This window comes from Sturnira hondurensis, unplaced genomic scaffold (assembly GCF_014824575.4).
Source record: "Sturnira hondurensis isolate 20B ecotype Veracruz unplaced genomic scaffold, ASM1482457v3 Scaffold0019910, whole genome shotgun sequence".
Classification (NCBI taxonomy): domain Eukaryota; kingdom Metazoa; phylum Chordata; class Mammalia; order Chiroptera; family Phyllostomidae; genus Sturnira; species Sturnira hondurensis.
This window is the reverse complement of record NW_028092541.1, coordinates 1,871,685-1,896,549: the sequence shown is the minus strand read 5'-3', so window position 1 is coordinate 1,896,549 and position 24,865 is coordinate 1,871,685. Positions and strand designations below refer to the sequence as shown.

The 24,865-nt window shown below is 37.2% G+C and overlaps 1 protein-coding gene and 1 pseudogene across 5 annotated transcripts in view; one reads left to right on the top strand and one right to left on the bottom strand.

Moving 5' to 3' along the window:
- LRRIQ1 (leucine rich repeats and IQ motif containing 1) overlaps positions 1–24,865 on the top strand; it is a 230,067-nt gene that overhangs the window by 66,876 nt on the left and 138,326 nt on the right. For all 5 annotated transcript variants that reach the window (XM_037028441.1, XM_037028438.1, XM_037028437.1 and 2 more), the window contains exons 13-14: positions 1,392–1,465; positions 7,213–7,306. In XM_037028441.1, the coding sequence (XP_036884336.1) occupies positions 1,392–1,465; positions 7,213–7,306 (168 nt within the window). The remainder of the gene's footprint in view (positions 1–1,391; positions 1,466–7,212; positions 7,307–24,865) is intronic.
- LOC118974882 (60S ribosomal protein L6-like) lies at positions 15,578–16,394 on the bottom strand (annotated as a pseudogene).

Here is a 24,865-nt window from a genome sequence, read left to right as displayed (position 1 = left end):
AAAGATCTCCCAGCTCATTATTTAGTCTCTTTTTCATCAGTAGTGTTTTTTTTTCTCTCTGCTAATATACAACATGATAGCCCAAGAGAGGAGTCAAGGTAAAGTTTTGTGGCAGATGTATGAGGCCCCCAAACACAGTATTATTTCGTAAGCTTCTGAACGTAGAGCGAAAGTATTTTCTTTTCCATTGCTGAGAGCTATTAGGAATAAAGATATAGAAATCTGCTAGGCCAACTAGAGGGAAAATATTATTTTAAAAAGCAAAATAACTGGAAATTGTGCATACTATTTTTTGTACCAAAAGTACTTCTTCAATTGAAGCATATTTTGAATAATTATAAAGTTCCAATATATATAGGGGGAATTAGTCAGAAAATATTTGTATTTGTGATGAGAATATATTTTATATGAACAAATTTTTGTCTTATTTAAAGATTTAGATGACTTGACTTAATTTTTATTACCAAATATCTAGGATAATATGATATCATGTTCAGAGTAAGTATAGAGTTGTCTTAGAAATGTAAATTAAACCAAAGTTAATTTTTCCTTCATGCCTTTTTTCCCCATGATGTGAATGTTTTGAATAACACATTTCTTACTTGAATGCAAGTTCTTAATGATGATTTTATGTTTGAGAATAATAGAAACTTTTGTAAGTAGGAGGAAAAATTATCACTATAAGAATTTGAGCATACATAATTTAATGAGCGTTGATTTTAAATACTTATAAATTTATATCAGCTTATTTTACTGATATAAAACATGATTTATTATTGTCATCCTTTGATGTATATTTCCAATTTATAAATAATCTGGTATACTTTAGATACTTTGAATATTTTTATTTTCAATCTAGTAAACAATATTTTAAAATTAAAAACAGAACTAGTGACTCTAATCAGTTATTTGTCAAGAAGTTAAAAATAAATATTTGTATGGTTTTTACCTACTAATGGTTTTTATGTGTTTGATCCAGGAAAAAATATAAATAATACAAATTCTCTGTAAATTTGGCCTTATACAAAGACAAGGCAAAACAATAAAAACAATATTATGCACTTGTTCTTATTTAAATACCACATATACATTAAAGTCCATAATATTTGTGATTAAAGTTGGAAATTCAGTGATATTTCTGTTTAGAAATAAATATACATTTTCTATTATAGAATGCTTATAATTGTATAAATATTGCATTTTAATAAGTACTATTAATAAATGTTATTATGATTGTATTTTAGTACACAAATGCAATCGTATATATAGTTATATATAATTGCATATAACTATGTAATTGTGTTATACAATATATAATTATATACTTTCTTCAATGATGTTAAGGACATTCCAATTTAAAATTTTCATGAATTCTGTGTTTTTGTTTTTAGTTTGACAAAAATCACACCACTTTATCATTTTGTTTCCCTGGAAAAATTAGATGTCAGCAACAATTGTCTTTCTGGTAAGTTTAGAATAATACAAAAATTTTTTAAAAATAATTTTTGAGTTTCTGTTCCACATATGATGAGGAGTTGTTTTATATAGATGTATTAATGGTATTTACAAATCATATTGTGTGTATATATATATGGATATGTATAAATGCATATGTAGGTGTCTATAATGTCTGTCCAGAATGTATCCAGCCAGGTACTATGAAAAATAGAGACATTTACTGAAGAAAATACAAGATATAAGAAACATTGTGCATAGCACAATGACACCTCAGTCCCCTTTAAAGTAAGCACCTTGGGACCTCACACAGTTATCCCAATATGCATCAGCTGCCCTGTTGTATTTTCCTTAATGTCTTCTTTTTCAAAGGGAAGAAATCTCTTCCCTTTCAAAGATGATTTTAGTTTTGGGAAAAGCCAGAAGTCACAGGGCACCAAATCTGGGTTGTGGTGCAGGGAGAGGGGGCTGTGTCATCTGGGTGATTTGATGTTTTGCCAACATGCTCTGCATAAGACGTGATGCATGAGCAGGTGCATTGTTGTGATGAAGCTGCCAATCACAGTTGCCCATAGCTGTGGCCTTCTGAATCATTCTCAGTTTCTGTGCAGGAGTATTCAAGCTTAATACAAAATTTAATGCAGATGTGTTGCTCTACCTGCTCAGTCATTTTGGATGTCATGGCCACACAGTACACATACTCACTCAACAGCATCTGTCTCCCCAACTGACTAGTACAGTGAAGTCATCATAGTTCATGCATGCACATTCCAGTCCACTCTCTTGAAGTCAAGGTTACATTGATGTTGCACAAACTGTTCTTGTTATAGTACAATGGTTGGACTTTTTCCAGACAGACCTCATGTATATGTATATACACATACACACACAATAAGATGTAGAGGAGGAAAAATTTCTCTTCCAGCTTCTTAAATTCTTAGGCTGGGACGAAATATTAAACCGATACAAAACAAACAAAAAAGGACAAAGTTTTAATTGTTTTTCTTTCACATGTATATGGGAATTCTCACAAGAAAAAGATCCCAAGAAGCAATTAGACTTGAACACTAATATAGTAAATTGGACAAGAAGAGTACATTGTGAAAACATGACACAGCAAAGGTGCTCAGGTTAAGGAGTTAAATTAAATGGAGAAGTGGCTAAAAAATAAGGGGTAGTTTAACAATTTGTACACATTTCTCGTAGTCTCTATTTCTGTCCTTATGATAAGAATATCTCTTTCCAGGATTGAAAAGAGCTGTGATCCCTTCCACTGAGAACATACTTTCTTCTAAGGAACCACAGTTATATAGATATGGGTACACATTTTACAAGTTACACTCTGGACAATTTATTCCAGCATCTTTATGTGCACATCAAGCAACAGACAGGTGCATGAGTCCTTTAAGCAGAGCCTGCCTTAGGCACTTAACCTTTCATAGCTCAGGCACATGAAGACAAAAAAAAAAGGCCCAAATGAAAAAAACAGATCAAAGTTCTAGAAAAAAATACAACTAAGCGAAGAAGAGATAACCAACCTATCAGATGCACAGTTCAAAACACTGGTAATGTTCACAGAATGCTCACAGAATGTTCACAAGATGCTCACAGGCTGGTGGAATACGGTCACAAATTAGATGAAAAAATGAAGGCTATGAAAACTGAAATATAGGAAAATGTACAGGGAACCAACAGTGTTTGGAAAGAGACTGGGACTCAAATCAATGGTATGGACCAGAAGGAAGAAAGAAACATTCAACCAGAAAAGAATGAAGAAACAAGAGTTTAAAAAAGTGAAGAGAGGTGGAGGAACCTCCAGGACATCTTTAAACATTCCAACATCCGACTCATAGGGGTACCAGAAGGAGAAGAGGAAGAGCAAGAATTTGAAAACTTACTTGAACAAATAAGGAGAACTTCCCCAATCTGGCAAAGGAAATAGACTTCCAGGAAGTCCAGGAAACTCAGAGAGTCCCAAAGAAGTTGGATCCAAAGAGGAACACACCAAGGCACATAAATCCATTAGCTAAGATTAAAGATAAGGAAAGAACATTAAAAGCAGTAAGAGAAAAGGAGACAGTTACCTATAAAGGAGTTCCCATAAGACTGTCAGCAGATTTCTCAAAAGTGACTTTGCAGGAACGAAGGAGTTAGAAAGAAGTATTCCAAGTCGTGAAAGGCAAGGGCCTACACCCAAGATTACTATATCCAGCAAAGCTTTCATTTAGAATGGAAGGACAGATAAAGTGCTTCTCAGATAAGGTCAAGTTAAAAGAGTTCATCATCACCAAGACCTTATTATATAAGATATTAAAGGAATTTATCTAAGAAAAAGAAGATAATATACGAAATGTAAAATGATAACAAACTCATGGTTATTAACAACTTCACCTAAAACAAAAACAAAAACAAACTAAGCGAACAACTAGAACAGGAACAGAATCACAGAAATGGAGATCACATTGAGAGTTACCAGCAGGGGAGTGGGAGTAGGAGAGGGGGGAAAAGGTATAGAGAATAAATAGCATAGATGGTAAGTACAAAATAGACAGTGGGAGGTTAAGAATAGTATAGGAAATGTAGAAGCCAAAGAATTTATATGTATGACACATGGACATGAACTAAAGAGAGGTAATGTGGATGGGGCGGGGTATGCAGAGCAGAGGGGAATAAAGAAGGGAAAATGGGACAACTGTAATAGCAGAATCAATAAAATATATAAAAAAGAATATCTCTTTCCTCCTAGTATAGGGAGGGCATCTTTCATGTAGGAATTTCATCTCCCGCTTTAAAGAAAAATAAGGAAGATCAGAGTACTTTTGCATCTGCTGTTTTTAAACTTCCATTATGTCAAATGGAAGCTGTGTGTTCTGAGCTCCTTCAAAGGCCCGGTGAAATAATTCCATTGCATTTTTTTCCACTTTTAAAATCACATTACTTCCATTTCCCTGGTAGACCTTGGTATATGTCACACTTATATCATTATTTAATATCATATGTTTTTAACTCTGAAATAAATAGCCTAGTGAAGATGAGGAAACAAACTTGTCTAACTTGTTGACTACTAAGAGGTATAGACACCCATTAAAAATGTATTAAGGAATGATGAAAATGATGAATTGATTTGGTTCAATAATTCCCTGAAAGTTTGCCCATCTCAACGCCCTGTAAGTTTCCTCATAAAGATAACTATAGTTCTAATTTGTCATCATAGGTTAATTTTGAATGTTATGTATCTTTATATTAATGGGATCAAACAGTACATTCTCTTTTCCCTCTAGTTTTCTTTGCTGAATGTTCATTTGATATTCCACTGTTTTGTATATATTATTAATCTTTTTTTCTGAAGTGTAGTCCACTGTATGAATATAGAAAATATCTCCATTTATTTGTATATTCTTCTGTTGTCTATATTTTAATTGCTTACGGTTTGGAGCTATTATGATTATAAAGTTCCTATGGAAATTCTTGTACAAATCTTTTTGTGGATATATGTTTTTGGTTCTCTTGGGTAAATGAGTAAAAGTGTAATTTCTGTAAAATAGAATAGGTGTATGTTTAACTTGGTAAGAAACTGAAAAAAATCTCTTCCAGAGAAGCTGTAACACTTACAGCCCCACATGCAATGTATGAGTGTTCCAATTGCTTGATTCTACAGGGTGTTCAGTCTTGTCCTGCTTATGTAACACCTAGCCCTCACCTAAGGATCTGCAGTAAATCTTCACATAGACTTCTTCTCCCAGCTCATTTCTTCACAATGTATACACACAAAGCTTCTTCTCAGTACTTTTTACCATAAGTTCCAGCGTCAGTTCTATCCTTTGCCTTCTCACTCAGAAAAGCAGACTCTTTGCTTGGTTTCTACTCTTGCTCTGAAGTGGTAAGATGCTCTCAGGCAGAAAACCACTGTAATTGTAGACTCAGCATGTATGTTTCCCTTCTCTCAGAGTCAGGCTTAAAAACAGGTGCTTTATAGACCAGTTTTATTATTCTTTTCTATGAGACAGCAAATCCAACATAAATTACTCTGTAATGTACCTAAGATTAACTTACTATTTTTATTTTTGAAAGCTTAACAGGTCTTTGTTAAAAAACTTTTTAAGGATATCTTCAATTCAACCACTTATCCTCTTACTTTTTAAAATCTAACTTTAATTTTAATTGTTTATATTTTATTGTCTATATGATTAGTTGTCCCAGTTTTTCTCCCTTTGTACCCCTCTACCCAGCCCCCTCCCACTGCCTCAGGAAATCTCCACACCATTGTCCATGTCCATGAATCATGTGTATATAGTTACTTTATGCCCTGTGCTGGGCTCTACATTCCCAGGACTTTCTGTAACTACCAATTTGTGCTTCTTAATCCCTTTACCTTTTCCATCTACTCCTCTAACCCCTCTTCGATCTGACAACCATCAAAACATTCTCATTTTCTGTATCTGATTCTGTTTCTATTCTGCTTGTTTATTTTGTTTTTTAGAATCAATTGTTGATAGATGTATTTATTGCTATTTTATCATCCATATTTTATTTTCTTCGCTTCCTCCTCCTTCTTCTTCAAGAACACCTTTTAATGTTTCATATAATACTGAAGTGGTAGTGATGAACTCTTTAACCTTTTCTTATCTGGGAAGCTCTTTATCTGGACTTCTGTTTCCAGGGAGAGACCTGAGTCAGGCCTCCCTCCCCACAAGCTTGTTCCTCCGTTCTTGCCTCTCTCTCAAGAGAAGGATTCGAGCAAGGGGCAACACCTGTCCTGAGATAGCAACTTTATTTATGAATGCATATGAGCACAAAGCTGCAAGCGGGCACCCTGCTAGTCTGAATGCACCCCATATGGAGGAAATAAACTTGTAAGTTCTGTAGTAAGTTTGTTCTAGACACTTCAGCCAAGGCTACAAGTGGGCACCTGGCTAATCCAAGTACTCTAACTATTGGGGTTCAGGAGTTATATACCTGAGTCAGCTTTCAAGTTTCTCCTCCTTCCCCTTCTAAAACTTGGGAATAATATACAGCTACAAAAGCTTTCTTTCTCAGCTAATGAAGGCTTTGTCGTAGTGAAATTGTTACAGAGGCTCCCTCGCCCAGCACAGAGTCTCAAGGACTCCCCTCCTCCTGTGCTATCCATTTGTGGTATTCACAGCACCAGACAATCTTATCTGACCAGTCTGATTGGTGAGACATGACTTCCTTTTGTTTCCAGCGTCATGTTTTGAGTTCTTTGTTAGATTGTAATAGTGGGGGCCCTGCTTTATTCTCCTTCCAGCTGCTTGTTTCTAACTGCTAAGCACAGTAACACTTCCATTCTAAATGACAGCTTCACGGGGTAGAGCAGTCTTGGTTGTAGGTCCTTGCTTTTCACGACTTTGAAAATTTCTTGACAGTCCCTCCTAGCCTGGAAAGTTTTAGATTTCAGTTTCTCCTATTTTGTGTTTATAATCTGGATTAAACTGTTTTAAGCTCTTTACACACATTATTCAATTTAATCCTCATCCTATGAGATAGGTATGAATTGAATCATAAATCAGTTGCATGATTTGCATAAGTTCACAGAGCTGCTAAATAGTAGTATATATATTCTGACATAAGATTCTGTGTTCTTAATATGGTGTCTTTTTAAAAGTATATTGTTTTCTGCAGAACAAATAATTTTTGTTGCTTTTTAAATAGTTAATTGAATAAAGGGCTCATTGATCTATTATTACTTTTATTTTTCTGATATATATTTCATAATGATTCTTATGTTTATTTCTGTAGATCTTACAAGTGCTGTACAGTGGTTTGATGCATGCTATTCTCTCCGTGAATTGTCTCTGAGTGGAAATCCACTTCTCCAAGAAATAAACTGGAGGTAAAGAAACATTGTTGCAGACTTTGTACATTATTACAGTTTCAGAAAACATAAACTGGTGAAAATTGTTTTGTGTGTATAATTTACTTTGGAAAAGTTAATAAAATAATTTATAAGTAATTCAAGACAAAATAGTTTCTGAAGAATAGTATGAAAATATTCTTCAGCCTAAAATAATTTTTTACATGGGTATGAACTAATGCAGATTTGAAATTATAATTCTGATACATATCATGATTATGAGACAATTTTAACATGATATTGACTTAAGTCTTATTTATAGAAAAGACATTTGTTGGGAATTACTTCATGAGTCATCTAAATCACAGAGCTTGCTACTTAAAACTATTTCCTTTTTGTCAACAATTTGATTTTGTTTTAATTTCTTAAAAATTAAAGTCTCTTATATATATTATAAGGATGTGTGATTTCCTGCCTTTCTTTGAAACATTGCAGTACCCAGGTATAAATAAAGAAAAGTATTTTTTTTAATTTTGAGAATTAATTTTCCTCTTCAGAAATGTTTTCCTAATACGAATCTCTCATATTATGCTAACACTACTTCCCCAAGTTGACTAGCAACTTTTATTTTTATGTAATCAACTTTTTAAAAAATGGTATCCATGTAACCAACTTCATAATTTTGTATGAATATAAATACTGTATAAAATCCACCACAAGCAAGATATTGAACATTTTTATCACCCCAGAGAAATACTTCATTGGCCTTTGCAGATGGTTCCCTCTTCCAGTTCTTTAAAAATGCCTTTCCACTGCCTTCATGGCTTTCATGTTTTTGAACTACAGTCAGCCGACATTCAATCCTCTGTCTCTGAATACTTTGGAAATTTTTATCCTTATCATTTGTTTTCAGCAGTTTGGTAATGATGTACTTTGGTGTGATTTAATGTAGATTTACTCTGTTTAGAATTAATCAAACCTCTTGGAACTGATGGGTCAATAATTTCCATAAAATCTAGAAATTTTTGGCTATTACTTTTTCAAGTATTTTCTGCCTGATTCCAGTCCTATTAGCAGGACTCTAATTTCACCAATATTATACAAATTGATATATCCCAGAAATTGCTATTGCTCTGTTCTAACATTTATTTTACTTTTTTCTGCCTATATTTCATTATTATAGTGTTTGCTTTGTCTTCAAGTTTTCTTATATTTTTCTTATATATCTACTCTGTAAATATTTTCATCCATACTATTTTTCAGTTCAAATTTCAGATATTGTGTTTTTCACCTCTAGAAGTATCTTTTATGTGTTTTTTTAACATATGAAGTTTCTCTTCTAATCATTCTTATGTTTTCTGGAATCATCATGAACATATAGAGAATATTTATAATGCTCTTTTAACATTCTTATCTGCTGGTTCCATCATCTTTTTTATTTTGAATTTAATATTTACTGATTTTTTTTTCTGATTGGGTCACATTTTCCTTCTTCTTTCCTGACTGGTCAATTTTGATAGTATTTCAGACATTTTGAATTTTATATTGTTGATTTGTTAACTTTTTATTTATTTTATTTTAAATGCCATCTAGAGGGAGTATAGGAGAAACGAAATCCGTCAGGTTCCCTTACTGGCCTGATAAACAGCATTCCCATAACCTTGAGTGGGCCTGCCTGTGCAGAATCACGCTCTGTTATACAGAATTTTGGCAGCCTGCCTGCTTAGTGTGCACTTAGTACATAAGGGAGTTGAGACTCCCTGCTGGCGTGATCTGTGGCTTGTGTCATGCGTGGATCGCCCACCCTTGAATAAAGGCATGTCAGACATCCTCATGGCTCCGTGAATTTTCTTCCATCTGCCCAAATCCCAAGTGAACCTGCCAGAGCTTGCCAGGCTACAAGACAGGGGGGATCCAAAAAGAGCCAAAATTATCTTTTGTAGGGTGGGCCCCTTGTAATACAGGCTTTCCCACCAGTGAGTGTTCTAGGAATCCATCTGTATCAGTGTGCCAGCTGAAATCATTGTGAGAGGCTGCATTGGGCTTCAGTGAATTTTCTGAAGACTCTTTCAGTGCATTTGCCCATTTCATGATGGGTGATTCACCAGCACACCTGCCCTCACTGTCCTGAGTATTCAGCAGTTTTTGACCCAACATGGCGTGACTCCTGCTCCTCACCCTCACTACTCACCTGATCTCACCCTGACTGACTTTTTTTTTTGTTTGCCTGGATGAAAAAAGTCCACATAGGGAAACATTTTGCAATTGTGGAAGAGGCAAAACAAAAAATGGCAGAAACACTAAAAGGCATCAAAATCAATGAGTTCGAAAACTGATTTGAGCAGTGGAGAAAATGTCTTGATAGCGTATGGCATCAAATGGAGAGTGACAAGTTTAAAAATCTTAAGAATAAGTGCACAATTTTTTATAAATCAATTCTGAGTTTTTTGGTTCCCCTCTTGTATTCTGTTTCTGACATGCAGCAGCTAGTTACTTGGGATTAGTAGGATATTTTCAAGGCTTGTGTTTGAGTTCTAAGGGAATCCTTAGACTAGTGCTAAGTGTGCCCCACCCCGACTGTGCTGACCTTCTGAATGTTCTCCCGATACCTCCTCTTACATGTGTTCTTTCCACTTTGGCTGATCAGAATTGTAGGCCCAATCTTATGTAGGTTCTTGTAATTTTTCTGCCTTTTGCTTTCCACTAGTCTTTCCCTTGTTCTTACATGGCTTTCTCTTTCCCATCCTCAGATCATTACTCACTTATCGAGGTCCAGGTGAATTGTGTCCCAGAATACTGAAAGACTTGCCATATGTCTACTTTGGAATTTTCTCGTGATGATTTGGCCTAAACTCTTGTTTCTTTTAATGTCTAGAAGCACACATTTGTTAAATGGCTTAACATGATTTATTATATATACTATTTGACATCTGTATCTTACCAGGTCATCAGGGCAGAACACAGCTAAAAATAGGGATTGTTACCTAATACAGCAAGGTAGGTTGGACCAGGCAGTTGTAGGGAAAGGCAAACATTTACCAAAATTCAGGTAGAAAAATCTGTTTCAAGATTCTCAGAGTTTGGATCAAGTCAGAAAGTCTTATCCATTCGATCAGGTACTGAAAATACAAGTTTTTTAAATAAAATGCAGAGAAGGAATGAGAGCGATGATATGAAAGGTTGTTAGGGCATCTCCTTGTAGGGCAGAAGCAGCTGCCTCTCTACCTTGACCCGGTTTCCCTGTGACGTGTGGCCATCATTGGAAAGACCCTGGTGCCGATGGATTCGGAAGGAATGTGAGCTATTTTACTGAGGAGTCAGTGATCGGATTATGTTCCACATTTTCGTGTCTGATTTGATTTACCTGCATAACAAGATAAGAGAGACTAGGGAGTGGTCTCTGTTCCCCCCTCATCTGAGTTTGCTGCAAGCCTCTAACACGTTCTTTCCAGCGGTACAGCGGTGGGCAAAAGTAGATTTACAGTTGGAGTACAAGTAGATGACATAATAATTAATAAATAATAATGCAATGATAAACTATTTGTGTACTCATAACTGTAAACCTACCTTTGCTGACCCCTGTATTGGTTTCCTGTTTTTGTTCATCTGTCTTTGGTTAAGAAAATGGCATTTTTACACCAAGTCAAGCATCTGTGTAATTTTCTGCTCTTGATAACTTGTGTATCACAGTAGAGTTATTGCCTTTGCTAGAAAGTTTTTTTTCTTTAAAGCTCAGTTTTCACAGAAATTTTTAATGTTACATGGTTTGTTTTCTTTCAGGAAAATCTGTTATATAGCCACATGTTTTAGAACAGAATTCGTCACTTTCTACTTTAGAAACATGTTTCCAAGTGCAATTTAAGCTGAGTAGCATAGAGGAAAGAGCATAACACAGTGCAGTGGTTCTCTAAGGTGAATCCCCAGACCAGCAACTTTATCTTCACCTGGAAACAAACCTATTAGTAATGTAAAGCCTTGGACACTGTCCAGACCTGCTTAATCAGAAACTAGGCAATGATGCACAGTCTGTGTTTTAAGAAGCTTTTGTGTGATTCAATACATACTAAAGTTTGGAAATCACTGTGTTTTTATATAATCACATTCTAAAACTGCCCCATACTGTGCGATTCTGGGTGAGTATCTTAACTTTCCTATGTCTCTGAATCCTCATTGGTAAAATGATGATAATTATAGTACCTGTCTTATGGGGTAGTTATGAGAGTTGAATGAGATAATATACATATTTTTACAACAATTTCTGGGAGTAAACAAATGTGGGGGTGACTTTTCCCACAAGTCCCCCCATCTGACACACATGAAAATAAACACTATCAAGACATGATCTGCTTGGGGAGGAGAGGTGGCCAGTTTCTCAGAGGAAAAAGTCTAGGGGCCCCTTCCTCTAGGGGCTTTTATTGGGTTGTAATACACAGGAATACAGGGCCATAAGGATCAAACAGTAGATAACATTTCAAGAAATCTGAGGGCTTAGTCTGAGTCAGAGTCTGTCAGGAAGGGAGTTTGCAGAAATGTTAGGGTTTCCTGCTCAGACCCTTAACATATCAATGAAAGCACTCTTGTCAGAGCAGGCTTTACAGATTTGTCAGTTCTTTCTTTGCCAGATTTCTCCCCAGGATCCGCTCTAGCAAGGCAAGGAGCTGCACCCCTCCCCATCAGGTTTTCAGGCTCATGTGGATTAGAGCCAGGAAGCGCTTCTCCCAGAGGACATGGGAACTCGGGCTATGTCACATAGCCAGGGGGGCAAGGGTCCATTGCTCACTCTTTGTTGCAGCTCTCTGAGTCCTTCCATGATGGCCTCCAAAGTGATCGAGTCTGGCTTACGTTGCTCCTTGCTCTAAGGAAACTTACCCATAATCAACACTGACCATGCTTTGGGGGCAGGGAGAGGAAACTGAGCATATGTTACCAGAGGCAAGCTTTTATCTCCTGTGGCCCGAATTCTGGAGGTTGCTCACTCATCCTTAGCCATGGGAGGTAGTTACAATTCCTGAAACCAGGCAGAGTGGTCCACAACACACAGAAATCTACCATTTTATGTTTCTGGGGTAACCAGACTACACAGGTTCTCAATCTCCAAGTATTTAGGGTATGCCTGCTATATGCAACCATTGTCCTAACCTGTTGGACATTAAAGAGGAAAATCAGTGTAGCCCCAAATTTCAAGTCATTTTTATAATCTCATGGATAGCCAAAAATGATAACCGTGAAAACTAATAATAATACCAAGCACTCATTTAGCATTTACTTTGTGCCAGCACTATTCTCATTTAATCCTTACAATATGCCTAATTAAATAATTAACTAGTATCCTTATTCTACAGTTAAGGAAAATGAGTCACAAAAAGGCTAAATAACATGCCCAAATTCACACAAGTAGTAAGTGGAAGATGCAGGATTTGAACTCATGCACTGTGGTTCCAGAGTCTGTGCTCTTAACTCCTGGATTTCAGTCCCCAGTGTTGTAGGCAGAATCACCATTGTAGGCAAGAATATGCTTTAGAAACTTGGAAATACCACCTTAATTTAGTGCAGCTAGGAAAAACTGCCTTCCTGAAGAGGCAAACTTTGAGTTAAACCTCTTAATTTTGATAAAATTTAAAATTAAGCTAAAAGAAAAAAAACACATCTGTTGGAAGAGATAACCAAGAAATGGAGGGACTGTGAAATGTGAGGTCAGGCTCTATTAGAAGGCCAGTCTCTTCAGGTGTAGAGTTTTTATACTGAGAAACACCATTGGAAAAATATAAGAAATCAAGTACTCATACTTGAACATTGTAGCATACAGTGAGCTAAGTACCTATCCATATTACTTAACTTCTCAGCAACTTCGAGTTGAGTTCTATAATTATCATTCTCATTTCACAAAGGTATTTCCTGAAGCTTACACACATTGTGATATGTGCACTTATGATGTAAGTGTCGGGGAAGGGATTTGAGTTCTGAAACCCGGAATTTAAACTCTGTGCTCTATTGTTTCAAGTGATGAATTATAACTAGGTTGTTAAGGACCCTGTATGCCAGAATAGAAAGTGTCCCTTATCCTTTTGTCCTGGAGAGGGACTACATAGCATAGTAGATACAAATACAGGCCTTGTAAATAAACTGCTCAGGTACGTCTCTACTTCCCTCACTTCCTGTTTGTCTTGCACAGGTTACTTAACCTTGCTATATCTTAGTTTCTTCAACTATGAAATTGGTATAATAGTTTCTACCTCACAGGATGTATTCATAGGTTATGCTATACAACAACAAACAAAAATCTATGTGGTTTAATATGATAGAAGTTTCCTTTTCTTTACACTACATCTGATGTGAGTCCGTCCTGTCTAATCTAAGCAGACTCAGAAACTCAGGCTTCTTTTATTTTGTGGCTCTTGTCATGTAACATAAGAGTAAAACTCTTTTTTTTTTAGCAGTAGATTGTTGTGCGAGAGAGGGAAAAGACCACAGGGAAAACTGACATTTATTTTTTATGTTTAAAAAATATTTCCTTTATTTTTGAAGGAAGTTTTTTAAAATCAATTTCTTTTTTAATTTACTTTTTAAAAATATTTTATTTATTTATTTTTAAAGAGAGAGGAAGGGAGGGAGAAAGAGAGGAAGAGAAACATCAGTGTGTGGTTGCCTCTCACACGCCCCTACTGGGGACCTGGCCCGCAATCCAGGCATGTGCCCTAGACTGGGACTCAAACCAGTGACTCTTTAGTTCACCGGCCCACTGTCAATCCACTGAGCTACATAAGCTGGGCTGGAAGACTAACATTTAATCACACTGCCTTCAAAAGTGTCACTGGTCACTGCTCTCATATTCTATAAGCTATAACTAGTCTCACATGGCCAAACTAACTGTAAAAAGCTGGGAAATCAAGAAGAACATCATCAGTATCAGAGTATACTAATAGTCTTTGTGAGAACTGAACATGTTACTGCATGAAAGCATTTTATCGTATTGCCTAGCATATTGCACACTTCATAAATGTTAGCCATTTTTTTAAAGAGCTATGAAGAAAATTTGACCCCTGGCTGGTGCAGCTCAGTGGATTGAGCATGGGCTGCAAACCAAAGAGTTACGAGTTCCATTCCCAGTCAGGGCACATGCCTGGATTGCAGGCCAAATCCCCCAGTGAGGGCCACATGAGAGGCAACCACACACTGATGTTTCTCTTTCTACCCCAGCTTCCTCTCTCTCTCTCTAAAAATAAATAAATGAAAATAAAAATAAAAATTGAATAGCTATGTACAAAGAAAAATAGTGTTTGGGAAAGATTGTTTTTAGGAGCAAAGTGATGACATTAGGGAAAGGTGGCCAAAAAATGTTGCTAAAGTGTCCTGACATCAAAAATGGCAAAACTAAGTAGAACTGGTCCCAGATTATTGTACAGATCCTTTTAGGATACAGCTAGATTTAAATGTTGGTATAAATTTATTATAAATACATATATTCATATATTTATGGTCTGTCCAGAAAATATCAAGCCATGCACTATGAAAAATAGAACCATTTATTACAGAAGATAAGAGATATAAGAAACATTGTACAAAGGACAATGGCACCTCAGTCCTCTTCAAAGTAGGCACCTTGGAACCTCACACAGTTCTCCCAATCACCCTCAGCTGCCCCATCATATTTTCCTGAATCTCATCAATGGTCTGAAAACTCTTCTTTTTCGAAGGTGATTTTAGTTTTGGGAAAAGCCAGAAGTCACAGGGCACCAAATCTAGGCTGTAGGGGGGCTGAGTCACCTGGGTGATTTGATGCTTTGCCAAAAAACTTTGCATGAGATGTGATTCATGAGCAGGTGCATTGTCACGATGAAGCTGTCAGTCACCAGTTGCCCATAGCTGTGGCCTTCTGAATTATTGCAGTAGTTTCTGTTGAGGAATGTTCAAGCTTAATGCTAAATTTGATGCAGATTCGTTGCTCTACTCACTCAGACATTTTGAATGTGATGGACACACAGTACACACGTTTCCTCAATGGCATCTACCACCCCCACTGACAGTGAAGTTGTCATTATTCATGTATGAGCACTCCAGTCTACTCTCCTTGGCTGCCAGGTTTCATCCATGTAGTGCAAACCATTCTCATTATATTAATAATGGTTGGACTTTTTCCAGACAGATTTTGTTTATATACATATCACAGTATGCCATCTAGGCACCTCAAAATTGTTTGTTAAATGCATTCATCATCAAATTTAATTACACTATAATTGGTTAAAGCTTGAAAAAAATGTATTTTTAAACAGATCAGTTATTCAATTAGGTTTTCAAAAGAAATTTAGAATTTCATTTTGTGAGAGCAAACACAGAGGGGAGGTAGCCCTGGAGCCGAGGAGCAGCTTTGGTTTTTGGCAGAATTTGCGAGTCCATGGCTTTCTGATCAACCTTGCGTTGCTCTGTAATCTCATATTTCTCTTTCTTGGTGTCAAAGATCTCCCCTTCCTCATTTCTTGGGCTTGCGCAGCTTCTTCTTCTTGAGTAAGTAAGCATCAGTGAGAGGCTTGGGGATTTTCACACCACTGATATGAATTTTGATGGAGGCGGTGATGACAAATTTCTGGTGTGTTCTATGCAGAGGAACTCAGTTAAGGGCCAGAGGTCCAGTCACAAGTAGCAAGTCACTGCTCAGCTGCTTCAGGAAAGCCACTCTCTTGCCTGTGTGGCGCCCAGTGAGGATGATCAGAATGGTCACGGGAGTGATGCTGGCCCGCATTTCTCTCCCATACTGCCTGAGGGTTCCTTGCCCTGGCTCAACAGCTTTTGAGGCGTGTCTTCAGTAGGATAGTATCTAGGCATTTTGTGAAGTTTAACCACTTGAGTACCATCATCCTTGTTGCCTGCCACCAACTGGTTTAGTGACAGTAGCCATAACTTTCTCCTTTTTCTTTTCAATCCTAAATTTAGCTGAGGAATACTTCCTCTTTTACATGGCCTTTTGGGAATACACAGCTGACTAGGACAGGGTTTTGGCTGCAGTGGGGCTTCCCCTTCTTAGGCTCTTGGCCTTGAGGTTGCCCTTCTTAACATTGCCACCAGCATCACCCTCCTTGGCTTCAGGCTTCTTCTTCTTAGTATCTGGCTTCTCAGTTTTTTCACCTGCCATCTTGTAAGATGGAAAAAAGCACCTGTTTTATTTTCATCTGTTGAAGTTCTTATTGAGTTTATTTAATTTCATTTTGGTGACTGAAAAATTTATAATTGTTGATTTGCTATCGTTATCAGTATCAGGAGTTCTAAAACTGGAGCCCTCAGACTTCTAGGGAACCATAGTGTTTATCAGATTCTCCAAGTTTCCTGAGAAATTGATCATAGGACAAATTACTATAGGAAATATCAGTTAATGTCAAGTCCTAGGGGAACTAAAATTTTAATTACTTAAAAAATGTGTGTGTATATGTGGAAAAGCCACTTAAATATGTTTCTGGAACTTTTGCTCACTAGCTGGATGGATGCCCTCATGGAATAGAAACAGGCTAGGTCCCCATCCCGATGTACCAGCCCAAATTCTGGGACTGTGCTTCTCTTACATTGGGATTTAAAGCCCTAATCCCTGAGTTTTGGGTTCTTATTTCTAGGATCCAGATCTCAGAGTGAAATCTCCAGAAAGAAGAGGGTGGTCATGTCCAAAGACTCTGCTTGGCAAGGGATGTTATTTATAATGGAAATACCTGGTGGGCTGTTTTAGATAGGTATCTTTACTTTTCAAAGTGCCTGTATAGGCCAAATCTATGATAAGAAATAAAAATAGGTAGATGTGCCCATTATTCAGAGCCAACTCTTACTATGCTAGGTGAAAGGGGCTATGGTTTTTCTGTTAGGTGTTGGGCAAATAAGACATGAATTCTCTTGCTGATCCAGTGTCAGTTTCCACCCAAAGAGGCGTCCTGTTACCAGCTGTAACCAGGGACAGAACTGTGTCCTGAATGGAATCATCTTTACATTTATTTACTTACTTTTGTTTTCATAGAGCATGAACACTTATCTTGTTGAATAAAAGATACTTGTGATAAATATATAAATCAATTAAATATAGATAAATATTCACATTCTATACTTAACTATATATACTTTACATTCTTGAAGAAAATATTTAATTACAAATAATATGGAAATAGATAGTATTTATATTTTCAATATATGCATGATGTAGCTATTATAATTTCTATATATTTAAATGAACTTTTCTGGACTAGAGTAATACCTACTTGAAAATATTACCAATCAAATTTCATTTAGATTAGTTTGTCTAATACAGTTTTCATAATTTTAAGAAGGCATTCATTTACCTAACGGGTTTTTTACATCTTATAATCTGTAAAATACAAATTAATTAATGAAAGGATCAACTCAAACTTTAACCTGTGCGTTTTGATGAACTTTGCATAACCCCATGATACCAACAAAGGGATTAGTTGTAGATTTTCCCAATTGGCTTTTTACTTTCATGTCTAGCCAGTGATAACATGAACAAAGCTAAGGTACTAAAAAAAAATTCTCTTTTTAAAACTTAAACCACAGACTCAGTTTGGAATCTCCTTTGGGAATGTTTCTCATTCATTAATGATTAATAGAGCTTCTTAAGTGACAGAATATTCAGCAGGAAGTTTTTACTAAATGAAGTATTGATTCAGCCCTTGACTAGCGGGAACCCAGCTGGAAAAACTAATGTTGAGATACTTATACTTCATTTCCAACATGAATCAACTTGTTACGGCACTTTCTAACATAGTTATCATAGAGTATTATAACGCCGCATTTGAACTTAATGAAGGTGAATCCCTGAACCTTACAGAGATCTGAGAACTGTTCCTTAAAAAAAATTAAAGAATAATATTTTAAAATAAAACACTAACTTCATTCTAGATAATTATTATATAAATCACAAATTTCAAGATATGGTCATACTTGGGAAGTTCCCAAGCAAACTAAATTTCTACATCCAAAAGAACTTTAAAGTATCCTCACTAAAATAAACCATTTGGGAACTTTTTAATGTAAAGATGATAAATGTAACATCAAGTATTTCAAAGGTAAGAATTCAAGCCCTGTTGATGTATTTGATGATAAAATTATCATTTTGTTCCTTGATGATAAGGTATTAGTTAACATCAGAATAGCTTCCACATAATGCCAGCTGCTATACCTAGAAACAAAACTAATATCTACTAGTACTTTTGAATTTATTTATTTTTAATTATTTTGTTTGTTTGGAGCATAAAAACTTGTTAAAATAAAATATGTTTGGGGCAAAACAGTGATCTATCCATTAATTAATGTGATAAAGCAGGTTCTTATACTTTTTCCTCTAGTATTATATTGGATTATTTGATTAGAATGGCTCTTTATTTTATCACATTTTTCTAAATAGAAAGCTGGTTTCTTCTGTATATTTGAAACATACTCTCTAGTTTCAGTTGTCACAGAAATACTTTTCTAAGAAGCTTTTATGTTATTGATATAAAACCAATGACAATGTTATTCAGTGAACACATCATTGGAATGTACCTGTCCATTCACACAATATCTCTTATTTTGGCAAATTCTTCTAACATCATACACACACGCATACACACACACACACACACACACACACACAAACACAATGTAATTTTTATATATAAACATAACAATTATGTAACAAAACATATATGTGTGTGTGTGTTGTTACAATTTCCCATGAGAGCTTTCTTTTTCTTTTTAATTAGAGACAATTAGAATTTCAGAGTTTTGTTTAAGTTTAACCTGAGCACCTCTGATTTTAAGATAAGGTGTTGTAATCTATGTTCTTCCTAAACACTGGTTGTTATTCTTTAAGATACACTAAAAGGGCTATACTTTTAGAACAGAGATTCTCCTGGACCCACCAATACATGACTGGTGTAACTGAAGACTCTGCATTTTAGAAAGTGTCCCAGGCACCACTGATGCAGCAGTTCAAGGACAGTGCTTTCAGAAACGCTCCCTGCAGGGTTGGAGGCACATGTGGGGATCTAGCCTTGAATTCCCTTTCCAATGGAATTAGAGTGATTAAGATAAAGAATGGACATAATACCTTGTGGTTCTCATGTTAGCAGTGTGTGTATTGGCTGTCTTTTGGTGACACCTCCTCATTTAGCCAAAATGAGACCTGAAATGTAGCTGCTCGAGAGGATCTCAGCAGTGGTACTGCATTTGCACTGCCACTGGGGGTCCAGGGTCCTGGTGAAAAGTTTTGTGTGTCTAAGAGCTTACTCTTTTTGTTTAAGCAGAAATGATAAATCAGTAGGAAGAAAAAGCTCTACTTAACTCCTGAGTAATCCAGCTTATAATAAGAAAACCTGGTTTAGTAATTTTCCTTACAGGCTATACCTTTTCAAAGACTGTCATCGGCATACCTCATTCCTTCTGCTCCTCAGGGCCTCTTTGGAGACCAAGACAGAAGTTTGCTTGGTACACAAGTATTGAGTTAGAAAAAAGTCTGTATTTTTTTTGTAAAATAAAAGACAAATTTTTCATTTTCACCAATAACTTGATTGATTCAGATATTTTGAATATGTCAGCTATCTCTCCCACATGGTGTAACATTGATTGTTCTCAATTAATGTCTTGGTTTGATTGCTCTCAACTTCACCTGGTCTACCTGACTGTGGAGCACTGTCCATCAAAAAATCTCCAGCACAAAACATTGCAAACCACTTTTTTTTTGTTGTTGTTGTTGTTCTTTATTAATTTTTCTAGAGAGAGGGGAAGAGAAGAAGAGAGAGTTGGAGAGAAACATCAATGTGTGGTTGTCTTTCATGTATCCCCTACTGGAGACTTGGCCTGCAACCCAGGCATGTACCCTGACTGGGAATCGAACCGGTGACTCTTTGCTTCACAGGCCCATGCTCAATCCACTGAGCCATACCAGCCAGGGTTGCAAACCACTTTTGACACGTTTAATCAGTCAGAACACTTTCTCCATATACTGCACAAATCTTTTTCTATTTCAGTTGTGTTTTACCTTTCTTGAAATAATAAAACATAATAGGCCAAAAATATTGCTTATTTTCTTCCATTTTCAATATTAAAATGGCTACACAAAAATTCACCCATTTTGATGTTTTTTTAAATGCATGCTGATGTGAAAGCTGTCACAATACAATCTAACACAATTGTTTCAAATAAAGTTAAAAACAACTAAGCACTACTAGAACAATCTTACAGAAAAACCGAACAAATCTTTTGGCTAATGCAATAATTAGAACAGTTGGTTATTCTCAAGGACTATTTCCATAAAGTTATTAACATCTTATGTTTACTGTTCTATAATTTAGGAAAATTGAACTAGAGAAACAGGAACAGTAATAGTATTAGAGCATCTTTTTTTTAAGTTGGTTTAACAATACAGTTTTCCAATACCCTTTATTGTCACATCTCACAAACATCATTATTTTATACCTGACATTTTATAATTACAACTAAATAAGTTATTTTGACATTGTAGTAATGCCTTTTTAAAAATGTACTTACTTATTTATTATTATCCTCATCTGAGGACATACTTATTGATTTTAGACAGAGGGGAAGGCAGGGAGAGAGAGAGGGAGAGAAACATCGATCACCTCTCCTATGCTCCTCTCTCACCCCAACTGGTGACCATACCTGCCACTTAGACATGTGCCCTGACTGGGAATTGAATGGGGATCTTTTTTTAAATGTTTTTCAAATTTTACTTAATTCTTGTTCAAGTACAGTTTTCTGTCTTGTATTCCCAGCCCTGCCCGCCCCCCAGTGCTCCCCACCTCCCTCCCCTTTCCACCCCTGACCCTTAGTTATTGTCCATGTGTCCTTTATACTTATTCATGTGAGTCCTTCCCATTTTCCCCTGTGATTCTCTCCCCTCTCCCCTCTGGACCCTGTCAGCCTGTTCCATATTTGAGTGTCATTGGTCGTATTTTGCTTGCTTGTTTGGTTTGTTTAGATTCCTGTTAACGGTGAGATCATATGATATTTGTCTTTCACCGCCTGGCTTATTTCGCTCAGCATAATGCTTTCCAGTTCCATACATGATGTTGCAAAGGGTAGTAGTTCCTTCTTTTTTTCTGCAGCATAGAATTCCATTGTGTAAATGCACCATAGTTTTTTGATCCAGTCATTTACTGATGGGCATCTAGGTTGCTTCCAACTCTTGGCTATTGTAAATTGTGCTGGGGTACATAGGTTCTTTTTGATTGGTGCTTCAGGGTTCTTAGGATATACTCCTAACATTGGAATTGCTGGGTCAAAAGGGACATTCATTTTTTAGTTTTCTTAGAAACATCCATACTGTTTTCCATAGTGGTTGTACCAGTCTGCAATCCCACACACAGTGAAATAGAGTCCCCTTTTCCCCACAACCTCTCCAACACTTGTTGTTTGTTTCTTTGTTTATGGTAGCCATTCTGACTGGTGTTAAGTGGTATCTCATTGTGGTTTTAATTTGCATCTCTCTGATAGCTAGCAATATCGAGCATCTTTTCATGTGTCTCTGGATCCTCTGTATGTCCTCCTTGGAGAAATGTCTGTTCAAGTCCTTTGCCCACTTTTTAATTGGGTTGCTTCTCTTCTCAGAGTGGAGTCATATAAGTTCTTTATATATTTTGGGGATTAACCCCTTGTCTGAGGTATCATTGGCAAGTATGTTTTCCGAAGCTGTTGCTTCTCTTTGTATCTTGATACTGTTTCCCTTAGCCATGAAGAAGCTTTTTATTTTTATGAGATCCCATTTGTTTATTCTTTCATGTCCCTTGCTCTAGGGGACGTATCAGTAAAAATATTGCTGCGTGGAATAGCTGAGATTTTCCTGCCAATGCCCTCCTCTAGGGCTTTAATGGTTTCCTGCTTATATTTAAGTCTTTTATCCACCTTGAATTTATTTTGGTGTATAGTGTAAGTTGGTGCTCAAGTTTCATTTTTTTGCACGTAGCTGTCCAGTTCTCCCAACACCATTTGTTGAAGAGGCTATCTTTATCCCATTTTATGTTACTGCCCCCTTTGTCGAATATTAATTGACTGTAGAGAGTTGGGTTTATTTCTGGGCTCTCTGTTCTATTCCATTGGTCTATGTGCCTGTTTTTATGCCAGTACCAGGCTGTTTTGATTACAGTGGCCTTGTAATACAGTTTGATATCAGGTATTGTGATCCCTCCTACTTTTGAACGGGGATCTTTTGGTTTACAGCCAACTGAGTCACAGCAGCTAGGGCTATAGTCATGACCTGATGAAAACCTGATTAATATTTAAAATACAATGTAATCTCTATTAGTAATGTAATAAACAATTTGGTAGCATGTAATAGGGATAGTTAATCTTGCCATTATATTTTGATTATTATCAACTTCACTTTTTTAATATATATATATTTTATTGATTATACCATTACAGTTGTTCTGTTCCCCCCTTCATTCCCCTCCACCCGCACACTTCCTCCCCCACCATTCTCCCCCCCTTAGTTTATAACCACGTGTCTCAAGTTCTTTAGATTCTATATTTCCCCCACTATTCTCGCCCTCCCCCCTATCTATTTTCTACCTACCATCTATGCTATTTTCTGTGCCTTCTCCCCACTTCTCCTCCTCCCACCCCCCTGTTTCTAACCCTCCATGTGTTCTTCATTTCTATGGTTCCACTCCTGATCTAGCTGTCCTCTTGGTTTGCTTTTGTTTTAGGTGTGGTTGTTAATAACTATGTGTTTGCCGTCCTTTCACTGTTAATATTATTCATCATCTTTTCCTTATATAAGTTCCTTTAGCATTTCATATAATAAGGGCTTGGTGATGATGAACTCCTTGAACTTGACCTTATCTGAGAAGCACTTTATCTGTCCTTCCATTCTAAATGAAAGTTTTGCTGGATAAAGCAATCTTGGCTGTAGGTCTTTGGATTTCATGACTTGGAATACTTCTTTCCAGCCCCTTCTTGCCTGTAAGGTCTCTTTTGAGAAATCCGCTGACAGTCTGATGGGTACTCCTTTGTAGGTGACTGTCCCCTTATCCCTTGCTGCTTCTAGGATTCTCTCCTTCATTTTGGTCTTGGCTAATGTAATTATGATGTGCCTTGGTGTGTTCCTTCTTGGGTCCAACTTCTTTGGCACTCTCTGAGCTTCCTGGATTTCCTGGAAGTCTATTTCCTTTGCCAGACTGGGGAAGTTCTCCTTTATTATTTGTTCAAATACGTTTTCCACTCGTGGCTGTTTCTTTCCCCCTTCTGGTACCCCTATAATCCGGATGTTGGAACGTTTAAAGATGTCCTGGAGGTTCCTAAGCCTCTCCTCATTTTTTTGAATTCTCATTTCTTCATTCCTTTCTGGTGGGATGTTTTGTTCTTCCTTCTGGTCCATTCCATTGATTTGAGTCCCAGTTTCCTTTCCATCACTATTGGTTTCCTGTGCATCTCCCTTCATTTCAATTAGTTTAGCCTTCATATGTTCCTCTAATTTGTGACTGTACTCTACCAATTCTGTGAGCATCCTGATAAATAGTGTCTTAAATTGGGCTTCTGAGAGGCTGGTAATTTCTCGGTCGCTTAGAGTTATTGGCTCTGGGACTTTGAGTTCTTCTTGCGCCATCTTTTGGGCTGTTCGTGCCTGTTAAGTAGCAGGATCGGAGCCCTAGGTTTTCACCAGAGCAGGGCAACTCAGTGGCTGGGTTGTGACGTTGTATGTGGGGGCGGGGGTCAAAGAGGGACAATGGCTTCCCTCTGCTGCCTGCTGCCTCGACCCCCACCAGCACCGCAGCCACCACTGTCACCAGGCCCCTGGGTTTCATTCCACCGCACTCGAGTGTGCCACCGCGGTCGGCCCTCCACCACTAGGTTCGTCCCTTGGGGCCTGCGTGGTCCGTCTCACTGTGCGCGAATGTGCGACCTTGGTCAGTCTGCCCCGCACCCCGACTGGCTTTGGGCTGCCCGTGCGCCTAGCGCTTAGGTCGGGGGATCTGTCCTGCCTGACCCAGCTCCACTGCTGGTTCAGCCTCTCTTACCGTCCCCGTTGAATGGTTCGTAGCTGTGGGACTTCCGTATAATTCTGTGTTCTGGTCTTTGGGTGTGTTCTAGTTCTCCAAAACTTTTGTTGTAGTCAAACTTGGTTGTGGGAGAAGGCACAGTGTTTCCACCTATGCCTCCATCTTGGCGGAAGTCCCCAACTTCACTTTCAAAGAATAATCTTTTCTTGCTTTAAGGAGAACCTCGGTCAAAGATTTCATGTTGTATTTAGCATTGTACATCTGTGATAAACACCTCTGATTACCTCATAACCTGTGATGAATAGCTAGTATCTTAATTTAGCATTCTGCATTTGGATTGCATCTTAAAATAAATCCAGCCAGAAACAGAGTATGTGCTGTTTATTCCATCCTTTTTAGTAAATGTGGTAGTTTTGGGCAAACATTGATAACTACCAGCCTACTGAGAAAGAACAAAATAGCCCTGACTGGTGTGGGTTAGTTGGTTGGGTGTTGTCCCATGAAGCAAAAGCTCACCAGTTGGATTCCTGGCTAGAGCAGATGTCTGGGTTGCAGGTTTGTCCCTGGTCAGGGCATGTACCAGAGGCAACCAATTTTTTGCTCTCACGATGAT